General features: G+C 45.7%; 1 protein-coding gene across 3 annotated transcripts in view; it reads right to left on the bottom strand.

Annotated features, from left to right (window-relative positions):
* Positions 1 to 16388, bottom strand: part of MAP4K5 (mitogen-activated protein kinase kinase kinase kinase 5) — a 293565-nt gene that overhangs the window by 102242 nt on the left and 174935 nt on the right. For all 3 annotated transcript variants that reach the window (XM_033950939.1, XM_033950938.1, XM_033950937.1), the window contains one exon: positions 9932 to 9999. In XM_033950939.1, coding sequence (XP_033806830.1) covers positions 9932 to 9999 — 68 coding nt within the window. The remainder of the gene's footprint in view (positions 1 to 9931; positions 10000 to 16388) is intronic.

Here is a 16388-nt window from a genome sequence, read left to right on the forward strand (position 1 = left end):
TGTTTTAACAGAGTGAATGACTGGGGATAGTTTGTCACTGAGAAGTATTGATGTCCCATTTTTCTTCCTCTGGGTTGCAGGGGAATACAAATGAGTGGAGTATCCCTTCAATTTAAATTTGGAGGCGGCAGCAGGTGGGAGGTGGGTCTCTTGTAAATAAACCACATCAGGATGTTTTTTAAATACATAATTAGCTATCTTTTTCCTCTTAATGGGATGGTTCAAACCGTTCACATTAAGAGAAAAGATATGTAAATCAGCCATATTCAGTTGCAAACAATATTAAGACATAATAAATATCACCTTTTTGAGAAAATGACAAATAATATAACCAGGATATCAGGTAGACACTCCTGCCAGAGAGAAGAGATAAAGAGAGGAAAAGAATAAGAGTAAGAATAAGTAGACTAGCAATGAAAGCATGACGCAAGGTCAGAAAAGAGGAAGACCATACCATCATGCATAAAATGAAACATTTTAAGGGTGCTCCTGTGAGCACGGAGAAATGACACATATGGAACAACTTGCAATACTCCACACCCACTCAATTTTAAGAAACTTGAGAGTGGCGTGCTTATTCACATTAACAATGAATAACAGTGAATTATACATTTGAGTATATGCGATTTATAACTTCAGAAACAGAGGTAAACAAAGAAATCCGCATCTCAGCATGTTAGTTCATTTTCAAAGATTCCAGGAATGTAGCCAATTCTTCAGGATCAGTATAGGAGGTAGTACGGTTGTTGTAGGTTACTTTCATCCTGGCAGGGTACATAAGACCGTATTTAGCTCCAATGTCTTTAAGCTCCTGCCGATGGGAAAGGAATGCCTTTCTTTTCAGAGCTGTGGTTTTTGCTAGATCAGGCACAATGAAAAACTTCCTGCCTTGATGCAAGAGCTGGGGTTTAGATTTTGCTGCTGTGAGAATTTGCAGCGCGTGCTGAAATCTGAGCAGTTTAGCCACTATGGGTCTGGGAGAAGTGGCATGTGGAGAGAGATGAGATGGCACGCGGTGAGCACGCTCTATTTCTAGAGGAGGTGAAAAGACAAGCCCCAGGGCAGCAGGCAGGAAGGTAGAGAGAAAGGAAGCCATATCAGAGCCCTCCGAAGATTCAGGTAGCCCAATAATTCTGACATTAGATCTTCTACTACAATTAGAGAGATCTTCATAGTCTCTCTGTAAAGTAGTAATGAGTTTATCATGTTTGGTTACCTTTTCTTGCAGGGAGGAAATGGCAGTTGTTTTTTCTTCTAGTGCATCTAATCTGTGACGAGCATCCACAAATTGTGAGTTAAGTGCCTCTATTTCTCCCCTTAGCAGCTTAGTTTCTTCAACCTGCTCCTGTATTATGCCCCTGATCGATCTCACTTCCCTCAGGAGCAGGTCTAGTGAGGCTTCGTCGGTTTTCGGCGCCATTTTCTCCGGCGTGCTTGGATCTGGTTTTAGCCTTTTCCCTCCGAGGGGCGCGGGTGAAGCAGTGTCGGTTTTAGCCGGTTTCGGAGGCGACATAGGGGATCCTGGCAACAAGATCGCGGCGAAAATCGCAAAATTTTGCGAAAAAAAGCACTTTTTATTTGCGTTTTGAGTGTGGGTGAAGAGGAGCAGCTATGCCATACGTGTTGGCTCCGCGGTAGTCAGGCCACGCCCCCCCTGGATGTATATTTCAATCACACTTAGAGACACATTTTCACTTTATTTCTCTTTAATATGTTCTTGTATGACACTATCACCTTTGTCATATTACCATTTGCTTGCTTCACCTTTTTATGTTTACACATTATCTTAAGTATTTATGCTTAAATTCATTAGGACCCCTGAGGAAGGCGTGTTATCCGAAACACGGACAGTGTCGGGTCCCTTGGTTGGCTATAAGGTTGTATATGTTACTGCATTTACTAATAAACAATGCCTGCATCTTGTACATTATCTGCAGTCTGTTCATTGTTTTCTGGTTGCTGTTGTTTACTGCAAACTACGTTGGATTTTCTTTCTCCCTTTTGTGCATGTTCAAATCAAACCTCAAAACTTTCCTATTTAAAGATGCTTATAACATACATATGACAAAAAAAGACTTTTTCACCATTTACTCCTTTTACCAACAAGATTGAGACCATCTTAATTCAAACTTAGGCAAGTCTGCATAATTTTTAATAGTATCTAGTTGACTTTTTTGTGTGTGTGTGTGTGTTGTTTTTCCCAGTATTTTGTAATTTAACCTTTTTCTATTTACTTTTAATGTAAACCGCTTAGACATTTGATAAGCGGTATAGTCATCCCCAGATCCAATCGATATATAACCCACCCACATATCCCTTCGATCATGCTATCCATAAATTCTTGTAAGCTCATTCTATCTGTTTAACTTTGTAAGCTCCCTGGGAATGCCCAAACCAATTCTTTTTGTAAACCGCCTAGAACTGAAAGTAATGTAATGAAATATCAAGATTTGAATAAACTTGAAACTCAGTGGCCCGGGGAACTTGAGTAGAAAAAAAAAAAAAGAGTCGATGCTCCTGGATCAGAAATGGGCTGAAAGGGGCTCAATCCCCTTCCAAAAAATGTTGGAAAAATTGAAAACTCAGCAAAACACAACAGAGCTTATAAGAAAACAACTAATAATCATAAAACTGGATTAAAAATACAAAACAAAGGGAAGGCACAAAAAATTGCAAACTCTGATGCACTAGAGAGAACTTGTAAAACACAGCTTCTCAGCTCTGCGGAAAGCTAAGAACTGCAGGTCCTTCGAGGCGATGGGCAGGAAGGTACCAACATACATGTGATATGGGCGGTCCTAGAAAATGTAAAGTAACAGTACAGTTTTTGACTGTCCCTGTTGGATTCTGTGGATGATTTCACCCACAAGTGAGATTATTAAACCTGTTTGTCCTCAGAGAACCAACTATAGTCTTGGCCAGAGATGACAAATGAAGGGAGACAAAATGAAGAAAGAAATGACAAGATCAAATGCTGTACTAAGTTCCAGGGAACTAGAGAAAATTACCACCAAGGTTAACAGAGTGAATATTGCTCTATATAGAAAATGCATGAGTGGGTGGAGGTCCCTATAACAAAGATGCTCATGGAGATGAGAGGATTGTTAAAGGAACCTTTGAGGCAATTTCAGTCTGAAGAACCGAGTCTCAGAAAAAGTGAAGTGATCTACAATTCAGAAGCAGGGCAGAAAGGAAAAGGAGGGAAACTGATGCTTCAGTGAGAAAGCTTTGGGAGATAAGGAGAGGCATTGAAGGAGGGAGCGTGGTCAAGGGACAGGAGGAAGGTAAACTGAGCAGTGTCCCAAGAAAGCAGGGATTAGAGACATAACTAGTAGAAACAAAGAGAACATGTACCTGGGTGAGGAGCAATGTGAATAAGAAGAGGATGGAAAGGCGATATCATATAGGATGCAAAGAATGAGGGAAAGATGGTTGCATGAGTTATTGCCCAAGGAGCATGCCCTGCTCTTGTGTGTACTCCTTCAGTGTGCACCGTGATCGCTGCCACCAGAAAGAGCTTTAAAGGCATCTGCAATGTCACTCAATGGTACCACAAGTGGGCAGGGCTTCGGGAGCAACAGGAGACCAATCAAGTAAAGAGCACATCTGTTACAGCATGTTCAAAGTTAGCATAAAACAAATAAGGACAAAAAACAGTGTGAGAACTGTTTAGCCAGTATATTATCTGAGTAGCAGAAGCTCAACATGAAATTATAATGTGGATTTCTCATTTTCGCTATTGGTATATGTTATGTTGCATTATTAGGTCAGTCCATTAGTTAACCTGCTTGATCACTTAACAATGGAAAATGCTCACTTAAACTAGACTGGTTGATAAAGCACAGTTACTTACCGTAACAGGTGTTATCCAGGGACAGCAGGCAGATATTCTTGACTGATGGGTGACGGCACCGACGGAGCCCCGGTACGGACACTTTTAGAGTGATTGCACTCTAAGAACTTGGAAAGTTCTAGAGGCCGCACCGCGCGTGCGCGAGTGCCTTCCCGCCCGACACAGGCGCGCGGTCCCCAGTTATGATAAGCCAGCTAAGAAGCCAACCCGGGGAGGTGGGTGGGACGCAAGAATATCTGCCTGCTGTCCCTGGATAACACCTGTTACGGTAAGTAACTGTGCTTTATCCCAGGACAAGCAGGCAGCATATTCTTGACTGATGGGTGACCTCCAAGCTAACAAAAAGAGGGATGGTGGGAAGGTTGGCCATTAGGAAAACAAATTTTGCAAAACAGATTGGCCGAAGTGTCCATCCCGTCTGGAGAAAGCGTCCAGACAATAATGAGATGTAAAAGTATGAACTGAGGACCAAGTGGCAGCTTTGCAGATTTCCTCAATAGGAGTGGAACGGAGGAACGCTACAAATGCTGCCATAGCTCGGACCCTATGTGCCGTGACAGAACCTTCCAGAGTCAGTCCGGTCTGAGCATAACAGAATGAAATGCACGCTGCAAGCCAATTGGACAACGTACGTTTAGAAACAGGATGTCCTAATTTATTCGGATCAAAGGACAGAAAGAGTTGAGGAGATGATCTGTGGGGCTTAGTACGGTCTAAATAGTAAGCCAAAGCCCGCTTACAGTCCAAAGTATGTAGAGCCTGCTCACCAGAATGAGAGTGAGGCCTCGGAAAGAAGACAGGCAGAACAATGGATTGATTGAGATGGAATTCAGAAACAACCTTAGGAAGAAACTTTGGATGTGTACGCAGAACCACCTTGTCATGATGAAAGACTGTGAAAGGTGGGTCAGAAACTAGTGCATGGAGCTCACTGACCCTCCTGGCAGAGGTGAGAGCAATAAGGAAAAGCACCTTCCAAGTGAGGAACTTGAAAGAGGCATTCGCCAAAGGTTCAAATGGAGGCTTCATTAAAGCGGATAGAACCACATTAAGATCCCAGACTACAGGAGGAGCTTTAATAGGAGGTTTTAAATTAAAGAGACCTCGCATGAATCTGGTGACCAGGGGATGAGTTGAAAGGAGTTTTCCATGGACTGGCTCATGAAAAGCCGCAATAGCACTGAGATGAACTCTGACGGAGGTAGATTTGAGGCCAGAGTCAGACAGAAAAAGTAAGTAATCCAAGAATGATTCTACTGAAAGAGATGTGGGATTATGATGATGCAGAAGACACCAAGAAGAAAATCTTGTCCACTTCTGGAGGTAACACTGAAGAGTGGTCGGTTTCCTGGAGGCATTCAGGACAGAACGGACGGGCTGAGACAGTAGAGAATCATGTGAAGTCAGCCCGAGAGATACCAAGCTGTCAGGTGTAGCGACTGGAGGTTGGGATGTAGAAGGGTCTCCTGTTGCTGTGTAAGCAGAGAAGGAAATATTGGAAGCAGAAAAGGATCCCTGGAACTGAGTTGAAGTAGAAGGGAGAACCAATGCTGCCTGGGCCATCTTGGAGCGATTAGAATCATGGTGGCTTTGTCCCTCTTGAGCTTGAACAATGTGCGTAACATGAGTGGAAGTGGAGGGAAAGCATACAGGAACAGATTGGACCAATCTAGGAGGAATGCATCCGCTGCCAGACGGTGGGGAGTGTAGAGTCTGGAGCAGAAGCTGGGCAGTTGGTGATTGTGAGGGGCTGCAAAGAGGTCCACTTGAGGAGTGCCCCACTGATCGAAGATGGACTGCAAGGTCGATGGATCGAGAGTCCATTCGTGTGGTTGTAAAACTCTGCTGAGTTTGTCCGCTAATGAGTTCTGCTCCCCCTGGATGTAGATCGCTTTCAGGAACAAGTGGTGATCTGTGGCCCAAGTCCAGATTCTCTGGGCTTCCTGGCATAATAGGCGAGAGCCTGTCCCACCCTGTTTGTTGATGTAATACATCGCAACCTGATTGTCTGTGCAAAGTAGAAGTACCTGAGGAAAGAGAAGATGCTGAAATGCTTTGAGGGCATAAAACATTGCTCTGAGTTCCAGGAAATTGATGTGATGTTTCATTTCCTGAGGTGTCCAAAACCCTTGAGTTTGAAACTCGTCCAAATGTGCTCCCCAAGCATAAGGGGATGCATCGGTGGTGATGACAAGCTGGTGCTGAGGCAGATGAAATAGAAGACCTCTGGATAGATTTGAGGATATCAACCACCATTGCAGAGATCGACGAAGAGATGATGTCACAGATATGTGTCGTGAGCAAGGATCTGTCGCCTGGGACCACTGGTTGGCTAAGGTCCATTGGGGCGTGCGCAGGTGAAGATGCGCAAGGGGAGTGACGTGAACTGTGGAGGCCATGTGACCCAAAAGAATCATCATTTGTTTGGCAGATATGGAGCTTTGAGACAGTACCTGCTGACAGAGAAATTGGAGGGTTTGAAGACGATTGGGTGGAAGGAATGATCTCATGAGGATTGTGTCCAGTATTGCTCCAATGAACTGAAGTCTTTGAGTGGGGATGAGGTGAGATTTTGGAAGATTGATCTCGAATCCCAGGATTTGAAGAAAGAGGATGGTTTGATTCGTGGCCAGAAGAACTGACTGAGCTGAGGCAGCTTTGATCAACCAGTCGTCCAGGTAAGGAAAGACCTGGAGATGGTGAGAGCGAAGAAAAGCTGCAACCACAATGAGACATTTGGTGAACACCCTTGGAGAGGAGGCAAGACCGAAGGGTAGCACCTTGTATTGGTAATGATGATGATTGATCATGAACCGAAGATATTTCCTGGAGGTCAGATTGACCGGAATGTGAGTGTAAGCTTCTTTGAGATCGAGGGAGCATAGCCAGTCGTTTTGATTGAGAAGAGGGTACAGAGTGGCTAAAGAAAGCATTTTGAATTTTTCTTTTACCAAACATTTGTTGAGATCTCGAAGATCTAGAATGGGTCTTAGATCTCCTGTTTTTTTGGGGACTAGAAAATAACGGGAGTAGAACCCTTGTCCCTGTTGATCTGGGGGAACTTCCTCTATTGCATTTAAGCGAAGGAGAGATTGAACTTCTTGAACTAGAAGTACAGATTGAGGGGAGTTCAAAGCAGACTCTTTTGGTGGACTTAGAGCCGGCAGAGTTTGAAAGTTGAGAGAGTAGCCGTGATGGATGATGTTGAGGACCCATTGGTCCAATGTGATGATTTTCCATCGGCTGAGGAAAAGAGATAAACGACCACCTATGGGTTGAGGAAGGTGGGTGGAAATTTGAATGCTGGCTATGCTTTGGAGAACTAAGTCAAAAGGGTTGTGACTTAGGTTGTGGAGGTGGCTTCACAGGCTGTTGTTGTTGTTGAGACCTGGGAGGTTGACGTTGTGGTTGGCGTTGACGTCTAGGTGGTTGGGAAGGTGTCTGCAATGGTCTAGCTGCAAAGCGGCGTTGATAAGCCGACTGCTGTCTGAAAGGCCTTGTAGTAGGAGGCTTCTTTTTATTTTTGAGCAGAGTATCCCAACGTGTCTCATGGGCTGAGAGCTTTTGGGTAGTCGAGTCCATGGAATCCCCAAAAAGCTCATCCCCCAGGCATGGTGCATTGGCTAACCGATCTTGATGGTTAACATCAAGTTCGGATACCCGAAGCCAGGCAAGCCTACGCATAGCTACAGACATAGCTGTAGCTCTTGAGGTTAGCTCAAAGGTATCATAGATAGATCTAACCATAAATTTTCGCAGCTGAAATAGCGAAGAAGAGCATTGATGAAAAGCCTGCTGTTTTCGTTGGGGAAGGTACTTTTCAAAAGAGGCCATGGTGGTAAGGAGGTGTTTGAGATAAAAAGAAAAATGGAATGCATAGTTGCCAGATCTATTGGCCAACATTGCATTTTGGTAAAGCCTCTTACCAAATTTGTCCATTGCCTTACCTTCTCTGCCAGGAGGTACAGAAACATACACACTAGCTCCTGAAGATTTTTTCAGGGTAGATTCCACTAACAAGGATTCGTGAGGAAGCTGGGGTTTATCGAATCCAGGGATAGGAATCACCTTGTACAAGGAATCAAGCTTACGGGGAGCTCCAGGAATTGTAAGAGGAGTCTCCAAATTCTTATAAAATGTCTCCCTTAATATATCGTGCAGAGGGAGCTTCAAGAATTCCTTAGGAGGCTGGTCAAAATCAAGAGCGTCCAAAAAAGCTTTAGATTTTTTAGACTCAGCCTCCAAAGGAATAGACATGGAGTCACACATATTTTTCAAAAAAGATGTAAAAGATGTGGACTCCTGTCCTGAAGAAGGATCAGGCAACGCAGAATCCTCTTCGTCAGAAGAACATTCACCTTCTGAAAGGAATGGTTCTTCAGAGTCTCCCCACAGATCAGGGTCTCTTACATGAGATGTACGATCCCGGGACTCTGGAGTCGAAGGTTCCAAATGTCGGGATTTGCGTACCGACTTACCCGATCTCATCGACACGGTACCGGGAGATGTCACTTGTTGCACCGGTGCCGAAGTCTGTACCGACTGATGCCTCGGTTCCGGTGCAAGAAGTGGCATCGATGTCGATGAGGCCGAGTGCACCGGCACCGAGGGAGTGGATACAAGAATTGAAGGTTGCTCCACTATCGGTACCGGTGGCTCAGACCGGACCGGTTCTGGAAGGATCGGGGTTAAAATAGCAGGGATTAGCTTTTGAAGTTGTTCCCGGAGCTGCACCTGCAAGACGGCAGCAATGCGCTCATCTACGGAAGGCACCGGTACCGCTTTTTTCTTCTGCGGTACCTTAGGTGCCGCTCTACACTCCGAAGAAGAACCCGATGTCGAAGGGCTAACTTCAATCGGAGCGGAGCACTTCCGCTGGCGTTTCACGGTCGGCAGGATTGGGCTCACTGCAGTGGAGACCGGAGGACGCTCCAGCGGGGAAGGCTTCTTAGCCGGCTTACCTGGAGGGTGCGACGCCGGCGCGGTGTCGACGAAGAAGGTGCCGACTGCGATGGAACCGATGTCGGTGCCGGTGTAGCGGAGTCGGACATCTCGGCACCGAAAAGCAACCGCTGTTGGATCTGGCGGTTTTTCAGAGTCCTTTTCTTTAACGATGCGCAGCGGGTACAAGTTGACGCTCGATGATCCGGACCAAGACACTGCAGACACCAGTTATGTGGGTCTGTTAGTGAAATTGGCCGAGCGCACCGCTGGCACTTTTTAAACCCGGGTTGAGGGGGCATGAATGGAAAAACGGCTTCAGCCAAATCGAAGCCCGAGGCTTCGATAGTGGCAATAGGCCCCGCCGGGGCGAAACCGAAAGAAAAGGAAAAAATTACTAATAGAATTTTTTTTTTTTTTTTTTTTAAATAAAAGAAAAGAAAAGAAAAAATGAGGGAAAAGATATTTCCCAAAGGGTTTACGCGAGCGTGGAAGGCAAAAATACAAAAATTGTTCAACAGCCGTTGAACACACGTCTTCTTAGCTCCGCGGAAACTAAGAAACTGGGGACCGCACGCCTGTGTCGGGCGGGAAGGCACTCGCGCACGCGCGGTGCGGCCTCTAGAACTTTCCAAGTTCTTAGAGTGCAATCACTCTAAAAGTGTCCGTACCGGGGCTCCGTCGGTGCCGTCACCCATCAGTCAAGAATATGCTGCCTGCTTGTCCTGGGATAAGAGCTTTTCCAGCACATTTAGGGGATAAATGCATAGATTACTAGTCTAAATTAACCTTTTCCTATCATTTGTCCCGGATGACAGAACATTCCAAAAATGTCATTGCCATCGTGGATAAACAGTCTGTATGGACTAATAAAGAGCCAGGAACACAAAATATTTGAATTTACAGACTTATGACTTATTTACATTATGTTTACAATAGCTGTAAATGATAACGGTGAATAATGCAAAACTTTGCTAAAATAATTACGATTGGAACCAGCGTAACGTAAAATTTATTACGATAGGAAAAGGTTAAAGAACTGATTGCTGTTTATTTTTTCAAGAACAATGAAGTAGTGATGACTACTTTATAGGATAAAAAAAAATAAATCACTACCAACAAAAAACAAAAACTTACTTGTTGCTACTGCTCCCATCAACAAAAGGATTCCATTGTGAAAGGAAGTTATCTTCTCGATTCAGAAGCTGAAGAGATACAAAAAACATGCTTAATAACTGAAGAAATTGAATCAACAAACAAGCTCTAGCATAGAGTTTTTAACCAGGTTTTTAGCTCTAGAAGTTGGACGGGGGCCTGGAAAACAAGACTTTCACCACCAGTTTTGAAAGCTGCAATTGAAAAGTAGGCTAGGAACTTAATCTATTAACAAGGTCCTGAACTCAGTATTATAAAATATATTTGAAAACTAGAATTAGTTTTTATAATTTTTGTAGATCATTCAGTTCCTTACCTTTATGTTTCACAACTATCTTGAAAAAAAATTTAAAGTCACCAGCAGTCATAGGAAAAAATGCAATGAATTACAATTTCCTTCTGTGGTTGTGCACTCTCTTCCAGCTAGATTCAACCACATCCACAGTGAATTGTGATTCACTGACTACTAATTTATTTTGGCTTAAATAGCCTTGGAAATTTTCCATTTTTACGTAAAGATTGTGGATAAAAGGGTATTACATCAAACCAAGAAAGGAAAAATTATAGGGAACAGAAAGTAGAGGTAAGCAATTGGTTTATGAAGTAATTTCCAAGTCGATTTTCTAAACTGAAGGCTTAATATAGGAAAATAAGCCCAATTTTGCACAGGGGTCTAAGCAGAGCCAGATTACCTAATAGGCCAACTAGGCACATGCCTAGGGCCTGAAATAGTCAGGGGGGGGGCCCGCTGAAGAAACAAACTCAGGTTTTTGGGTTTTTTTAACGGCAAAGCGCCCCCCCTCCTCCCTTGCTTCTTGCTCCCACCTGAGCTTGCGATCTCGATTAAGCCCCCTCTCATCTTCTAAAGTGGAAAAAGTCCATAAGGTTTTTTCCTGCCAGTTTCATTTTCATTTTACATTGCTGCCGTTCTTCAAACAAAGGTATGAGCCCAATATGTTTCATTTTTTATAAATCTCCGGTTTAAATTGGCTTTTGTAATTTTGTTTTAAAAGAGTGTCTTATAATTTTCACTTTACAACCGATCGGCTTTGTATTCAGTAGAGTTGTGTTTATTTTTAGCTTTTGACCGAGGGCTCTTTCAGTACAACACGGTATGCAGATATTTTACTGCTCTTTTTTTGGGCTTTACCAGCGGCTCTTCATATGGTCTATCAGTTAAAAGTAATATCTATGGGTTCTGAATACATATGGCATTTTGATTTATCTACGTTCCCCCCATTTTTTTTTTTTGTTATTTTTTGGTTTCAATTTCATTTTGCATTGTCCCATAGCATCACCATTTTTTTATTTAAGTAAGGGACTCTTTGATGTTATAATTTGGTTAGTTTAATCTCCCTTCTATTCTTTTCTTTTTAGTTTTAGTCTTTTTACATACTGACATAATTTACCAGTTTCTTCCTCCTTATATGCTTGCAGAGTTTTTTTCAGTAGTAAGTTCTGTACTCTGCTATTCTTCAAGGTATTGTCTTTTTTTGCCTTTTTCTCACTAGTTTAATCAATATGGCACTTATGGTGCTCATTGCTCACAATCTTCATGGTCTACTCATTCACTATGCACTACTTCTGTGTCATCTTATCCATGCTTCCATCTTCACATATAGTATACTCCATGTTTTCCTCTCCTGTAGTCTGTTAATTCTTTGGTATTTTGCTTTTTATTATGATTATAATCATTAGTGGTTTGTCCTATTGCTTTATTATTTATCTACATTATGTAACCCTTTTACTAAACAGCGCTAGCAGTTTTTAATGCCAGGAGTTCCTATGAGCATCGGGAGCAGCGTGAGGCAATCAGTGCAGCTCCCAGCGCTAAAAACCGCTATCTACCTGCATAGAAAGTCATCATTTTGAATGAAACAAACTATTTTTTTATTGATTCATTGTAGATTTATTACAATAAAAAAGGGATATATATATATAATCATTTAATAAAAAGCATTAAAAAATAAGAAAACAGGTAAATGGGGGCGGGGCAAGATGGGACATGGGTGGGGCAGGGCCAGGGGGCCCAGTGTACCGTATTTTCACGCATATAACGCGCGCGTTATACGCGTTTTTACCTACCGCGCATACCCCTCGCGCGTTATATGCGTGAGCGCGGTATACAAAAGTTTTAAAACATAGTTCCCACCCCGCCCGACTCACCCCCCCAGCAGGACCACTCGCACCCCCACCCCGAACGACCACTCGCACGCGCTCCCACCCGCACCCGCATCCACGATCGGAGCAAGAGGGAGCCCAAGCCCTCTTGCCCGGCCGACTCCCCGACGTCCGATACACCCCCCCCCCCCGGCAGGACCACTCGCACCCCCACCCCGAACGACCGCTCGCACGCGCTCCCACCCGCACCCGCATCCACGATCGGAGCAAGAGGGAGCCCAAGCCCTCTTGCCCGGCCGACTCCCCGACGTCCGATACATCCCCCCCCCGGCAGGACCACTCGCACCCCCACCCCGAACGACCGCTCGCACGCGCTCCCACCCGCACCCGCATCCACGATCGGAGCAAGAGGGAGCCCAAGCCCTCTTGCCCGGCCGACTCCCCGACGTCCGATACATCCCCCCCCCGGCAGGACCACTCGCACCCCCACCCCGAAGGACCGCCGACTTCCCGACAATATCGGGCCAGAAGGGAGCCCAAACCCTCCTGGCCACGGCGACCCCCTAACCCCACCCCGCACTACATTACGGGCAGGAGGGATCCCAGGCCCTCCTGCCCTCGACGCAAACCCCCCTCCCCCCCAACGACCGTCCCCCCCCAAGAACCTCCGACCGCCCCCCAGCCGACCCGCGATCCCCCTGGCGACCCCCACGACCCCCCCACCCCCCTTCCCTGTACCTTTGGTAGTTGGCCGGACAGACGGGAGCCAAACCCGCCTGTCCGGCAGGCAGCCAACGAAGGAATGAGGCCGGATTGGCCCATCCATCCTAAAGCTCCGCCTACTGGTGGGGCCTAAGGCGCGTGGGCCAATCAGAATAGGCCCTGGAGCCTTAGGTCCCACCTGGGGGCGCGGCCTGAGGCACATGGGCCCAACCCGACCATGTGCCTCAGGCCGCGCCCCCCAGGTGGGACCTAAGGCTCCAGGGCCTATTCTGATTGGCCCACGCGCCTTAGGCCCCACCAGTAGGCGGAGCTTTAGGATGGATGGGCCAATCCGGCCTCATTCCTTCGTTGGCTGCCTGCCGGACAGGCGGGTTTGGCTCCCGTCTGTCCGGCCAACTACCAAAGGTACGGGGAAGGGGGGTGGGGGGGTCGTGGGGGTCGCCAGGGGGGTCGCGGGTCGGCTGGGGGGGCGGTCGGAGGTTCTTGGGGGGGGGGCGGTCGTTGGGGGGGAGGGGGGTTTGCGTCGAGGGCAGGAGGGCCTGGGATCCCTCCTGCCCGTAATGTAGTGCGGGGTGGGGTTAGGGGGTCGCCGTGGCCAGGAGGGTTTGGGCTCCCTTCTGGCCCAACTACCAAAGGTACGGGGAAGGGGGGTGGGGGGGTCGTGGGGGTCGCCAGGGTGGTCGCGGGTCGGCTGGGGGGGGCGGTCGTTGGGGGGAGGGGGGTTTGCGTCGAGGGCAGGAGGGCCTGGGATCCCTCCTGCCCGTAATGTAGTGCGGGGTGGGGTTAGGGGGTCGCCGTGGCCAGGAGGATTTGGGCTCCCTCCTGGCCCGATATTGTTGGGGAATCGGCGGTCCTTCGGGGGGAGGGATGTATCGGACGTCGGGGGGGGGGCATCAGGCTTTCAGGATGGGGACAGACCTTCAAGGGGGGACAGTGCACGGAAGTCAGGGGGGGTGAACGGAGAGTCGGGACAGCGCACGGAAAGTCAGGGCGGGCGAAAGGAGCGTCGGGCAGCATGCGCGGTATACCCGTGAGCGCGGTATACCAAAGTTTTTGTACATATCAGCGTGATTTCTGCGCGCTATACCCGTGTGCGCGTTTTATACGGGTGCGCGTTATTTGCGTGAAAATACGGTACTTGTTTGCCTAGGGGCCCTCGAAGACTTAATCCTGCCCTGGGTTTAAGTATGAACTGGGACATTGAGGTTGAGACTTACACAATTTCAAGTATTTTACAAAAGGCTCTGCCAAATGTGGTTTCTTCAATAAATATTATAAGAAGGGTGGAAAATACAATTTCCCTGCAAATCTAGTGGCAACAGCCACTTCAAAAACATGAGAGAGACAAATTAGTTGGCATTATGTGAAAGTGCTGGCAAATGTGTCTTAAGTGTGATTTCACAAAACTGCATGTACAAGATGTGCCAACTAAACAGCAAAATGAAATGACTTTTGAAATGGTCTCATAGACCACAGAGGTAAGCACAATTGTTCCCCCAATCACTGGTGATGACCCCTAGCCAAACAAGCAGGTAACTAATATTTATGACTGCCACAATAGACCAAATATTCTCATATACCCATACACCTTCCCCTTGAAGTTGTATTCTTTAATCTATGTTATAGGACTGAGGGACCAGTGCTCATGCTTTGGTGTGGTGTGTCACTGCAAAATTCTTCTACATAAATTTTGCTAGCAAGTATCTATTGAAGAGCTTGCTGCCAAAGCCCTTCACAGGCTGACTCCAAAAACCACACAGACGTGCAATGTATTACCCAAAATCAGACAATATTTTATTTAAGCAAAGTATCAAATGTAAAACAATAACATGTTAAAAAACATATTGTCTCAATTGTAATTCACTGGAGAGATCATTAGAAAAATCATACAGACAGATGCTAAAATATCTAGCTGTAAGTAATCATCTCTAGTTAAACAAAGGGCATGCATCGATTTTTATAATCTTCTCTCATAGTTACACCTTTTACTCTTGTGCCAATCAAGGCTTGTCTCATATTGCAAAGATGCTACTATCTGCCCTGTCCTATCATATTCCGGTAACCATAGCTGCGCTTATCCATATATGGCCAGTCCTTATACAATTCCACATTTTTTCCTATATTACTGTCTTGCCTTATTTGGCCAGGGTCCGTTTTAGGTAAAAAGTTCAGTACATTCTTAAAACCTAAAGCCTATATCTTTACATAAAGGCTTGTTTTTCTGTGCTTCTCTGTACCAGGAACCATATATCTTTCTTGCTCATATACATGACAGGCCTGTATTCTTCCAGCAAAGCCTTAGTGTCCAGCAGGGCCTCAGCCTGCTTCTTTGATAAATGAAACATAAGCAGGTTGAAATAGAAATGCAGGACAGGCCTGCATATAAAGTATTGACATCAGTTAGTTAATAAGAATTCCACTTCATTGGACAGATATAAAGGCCAAAATGGTTACTCGCAATTGGAAGAACTGGGATCGCCTTAACTTTAATTTTTGGTGGGCAAATTTATATTTAAGTTATAGATTTAAAAAGATGAATGCTGATATGCTGGGGCATACTAAGAGATTCAAGTTAATTTGGGGCCCTTTGACGTCTTTTATGGATTCATTATAGTTGCCTTTTCCTTTATTTCTGTTGGTATAATGCACACACACCCAGGGGGCGGGAGGGGGGTATTTCTTTTGTATGTTTCTATTCCCTTATGAAATATTGGTTGGGTGGGGTTTTTTTTAATGTTGTATGGATTTTGATTGATTAGAAATGCATATATAAGAACATAAGAAGTTGCCTCCGCTGGGTCAGACCAGAGGTCCATCTTGCCCAGCGGTCCGCTCCCACGGCGGCCCATCAGGTCCACGTCCTATGAAGTGGTTTCTGACTACTCCTGTAACCTTCCTCCACTTCTATCTGTACCCCTCAATCCCCTTTTCTTTTAGGAACCTATCTAGACCCTCCTTGAACCCATGCAGCGTGCTCTGGCCTATCACAGCCTCCGGGAGCGCGTTCCATGTGTCTACTACCCTCTGAGTGAAAAAGAACTTCCTAGCATTTGTTCTAAACCTGTCCTTTTTCAATTTCTCCGAGTGCCCCCTTGTACTTGTGGCTCCCCACAGCCTGAAGAATTTGTCCCTGTCTACCTTCTCTATGCCCTTCATGATTTTGAAGGTTTCTATCATGTCTCCTCTAAGTCTCCGTTTTTCCAGGGAGAACAGCCCCAGCATTTCCAATCTGTCAGCGTATGAGAAGTTTTCCATACCTTTTATCAGTTTTGTTGCTCTTCTCTGGACTCCCTCAAGTACCGCCATGTCCTTTTTGAGGTACGGTGACCAGTATTGGACACAGTACTCCCGATGCGAGCGCACCATTGCCCGATACAGCGGCAAAATGACTTCCTTCGTCCTGGTCGTGATACCCTTTTTGATGATACCCAACATTCTGTTCGCTTTCTTTGAGGCTGTCGCACATTGTGCTGATGCTTTCAATGTTGTGTCCACCATCACCCCCAGGTCTCTTTCAAGGTTGCTCACCCCCAGCAATGATCCCCCCATTTTATAGTTGAACATCGGGTTCTTTTTCCCTACATGCATGACTTTG

Source organism: Geotrypetes seraphini, chromosome 7, assembly GCF_902459505.1.
Source record: "Geotrypetes seraphini chromosome 7, aGeoSer1.1, whole genome shotgun sequence".
Classification (NCBI taxonomy): Eukaryota; Metazoa; Chordata; class Amphibia; order Gymnophiona; family Dermophiidae; genus Geotrypetes; species Geotrypetes seraphini.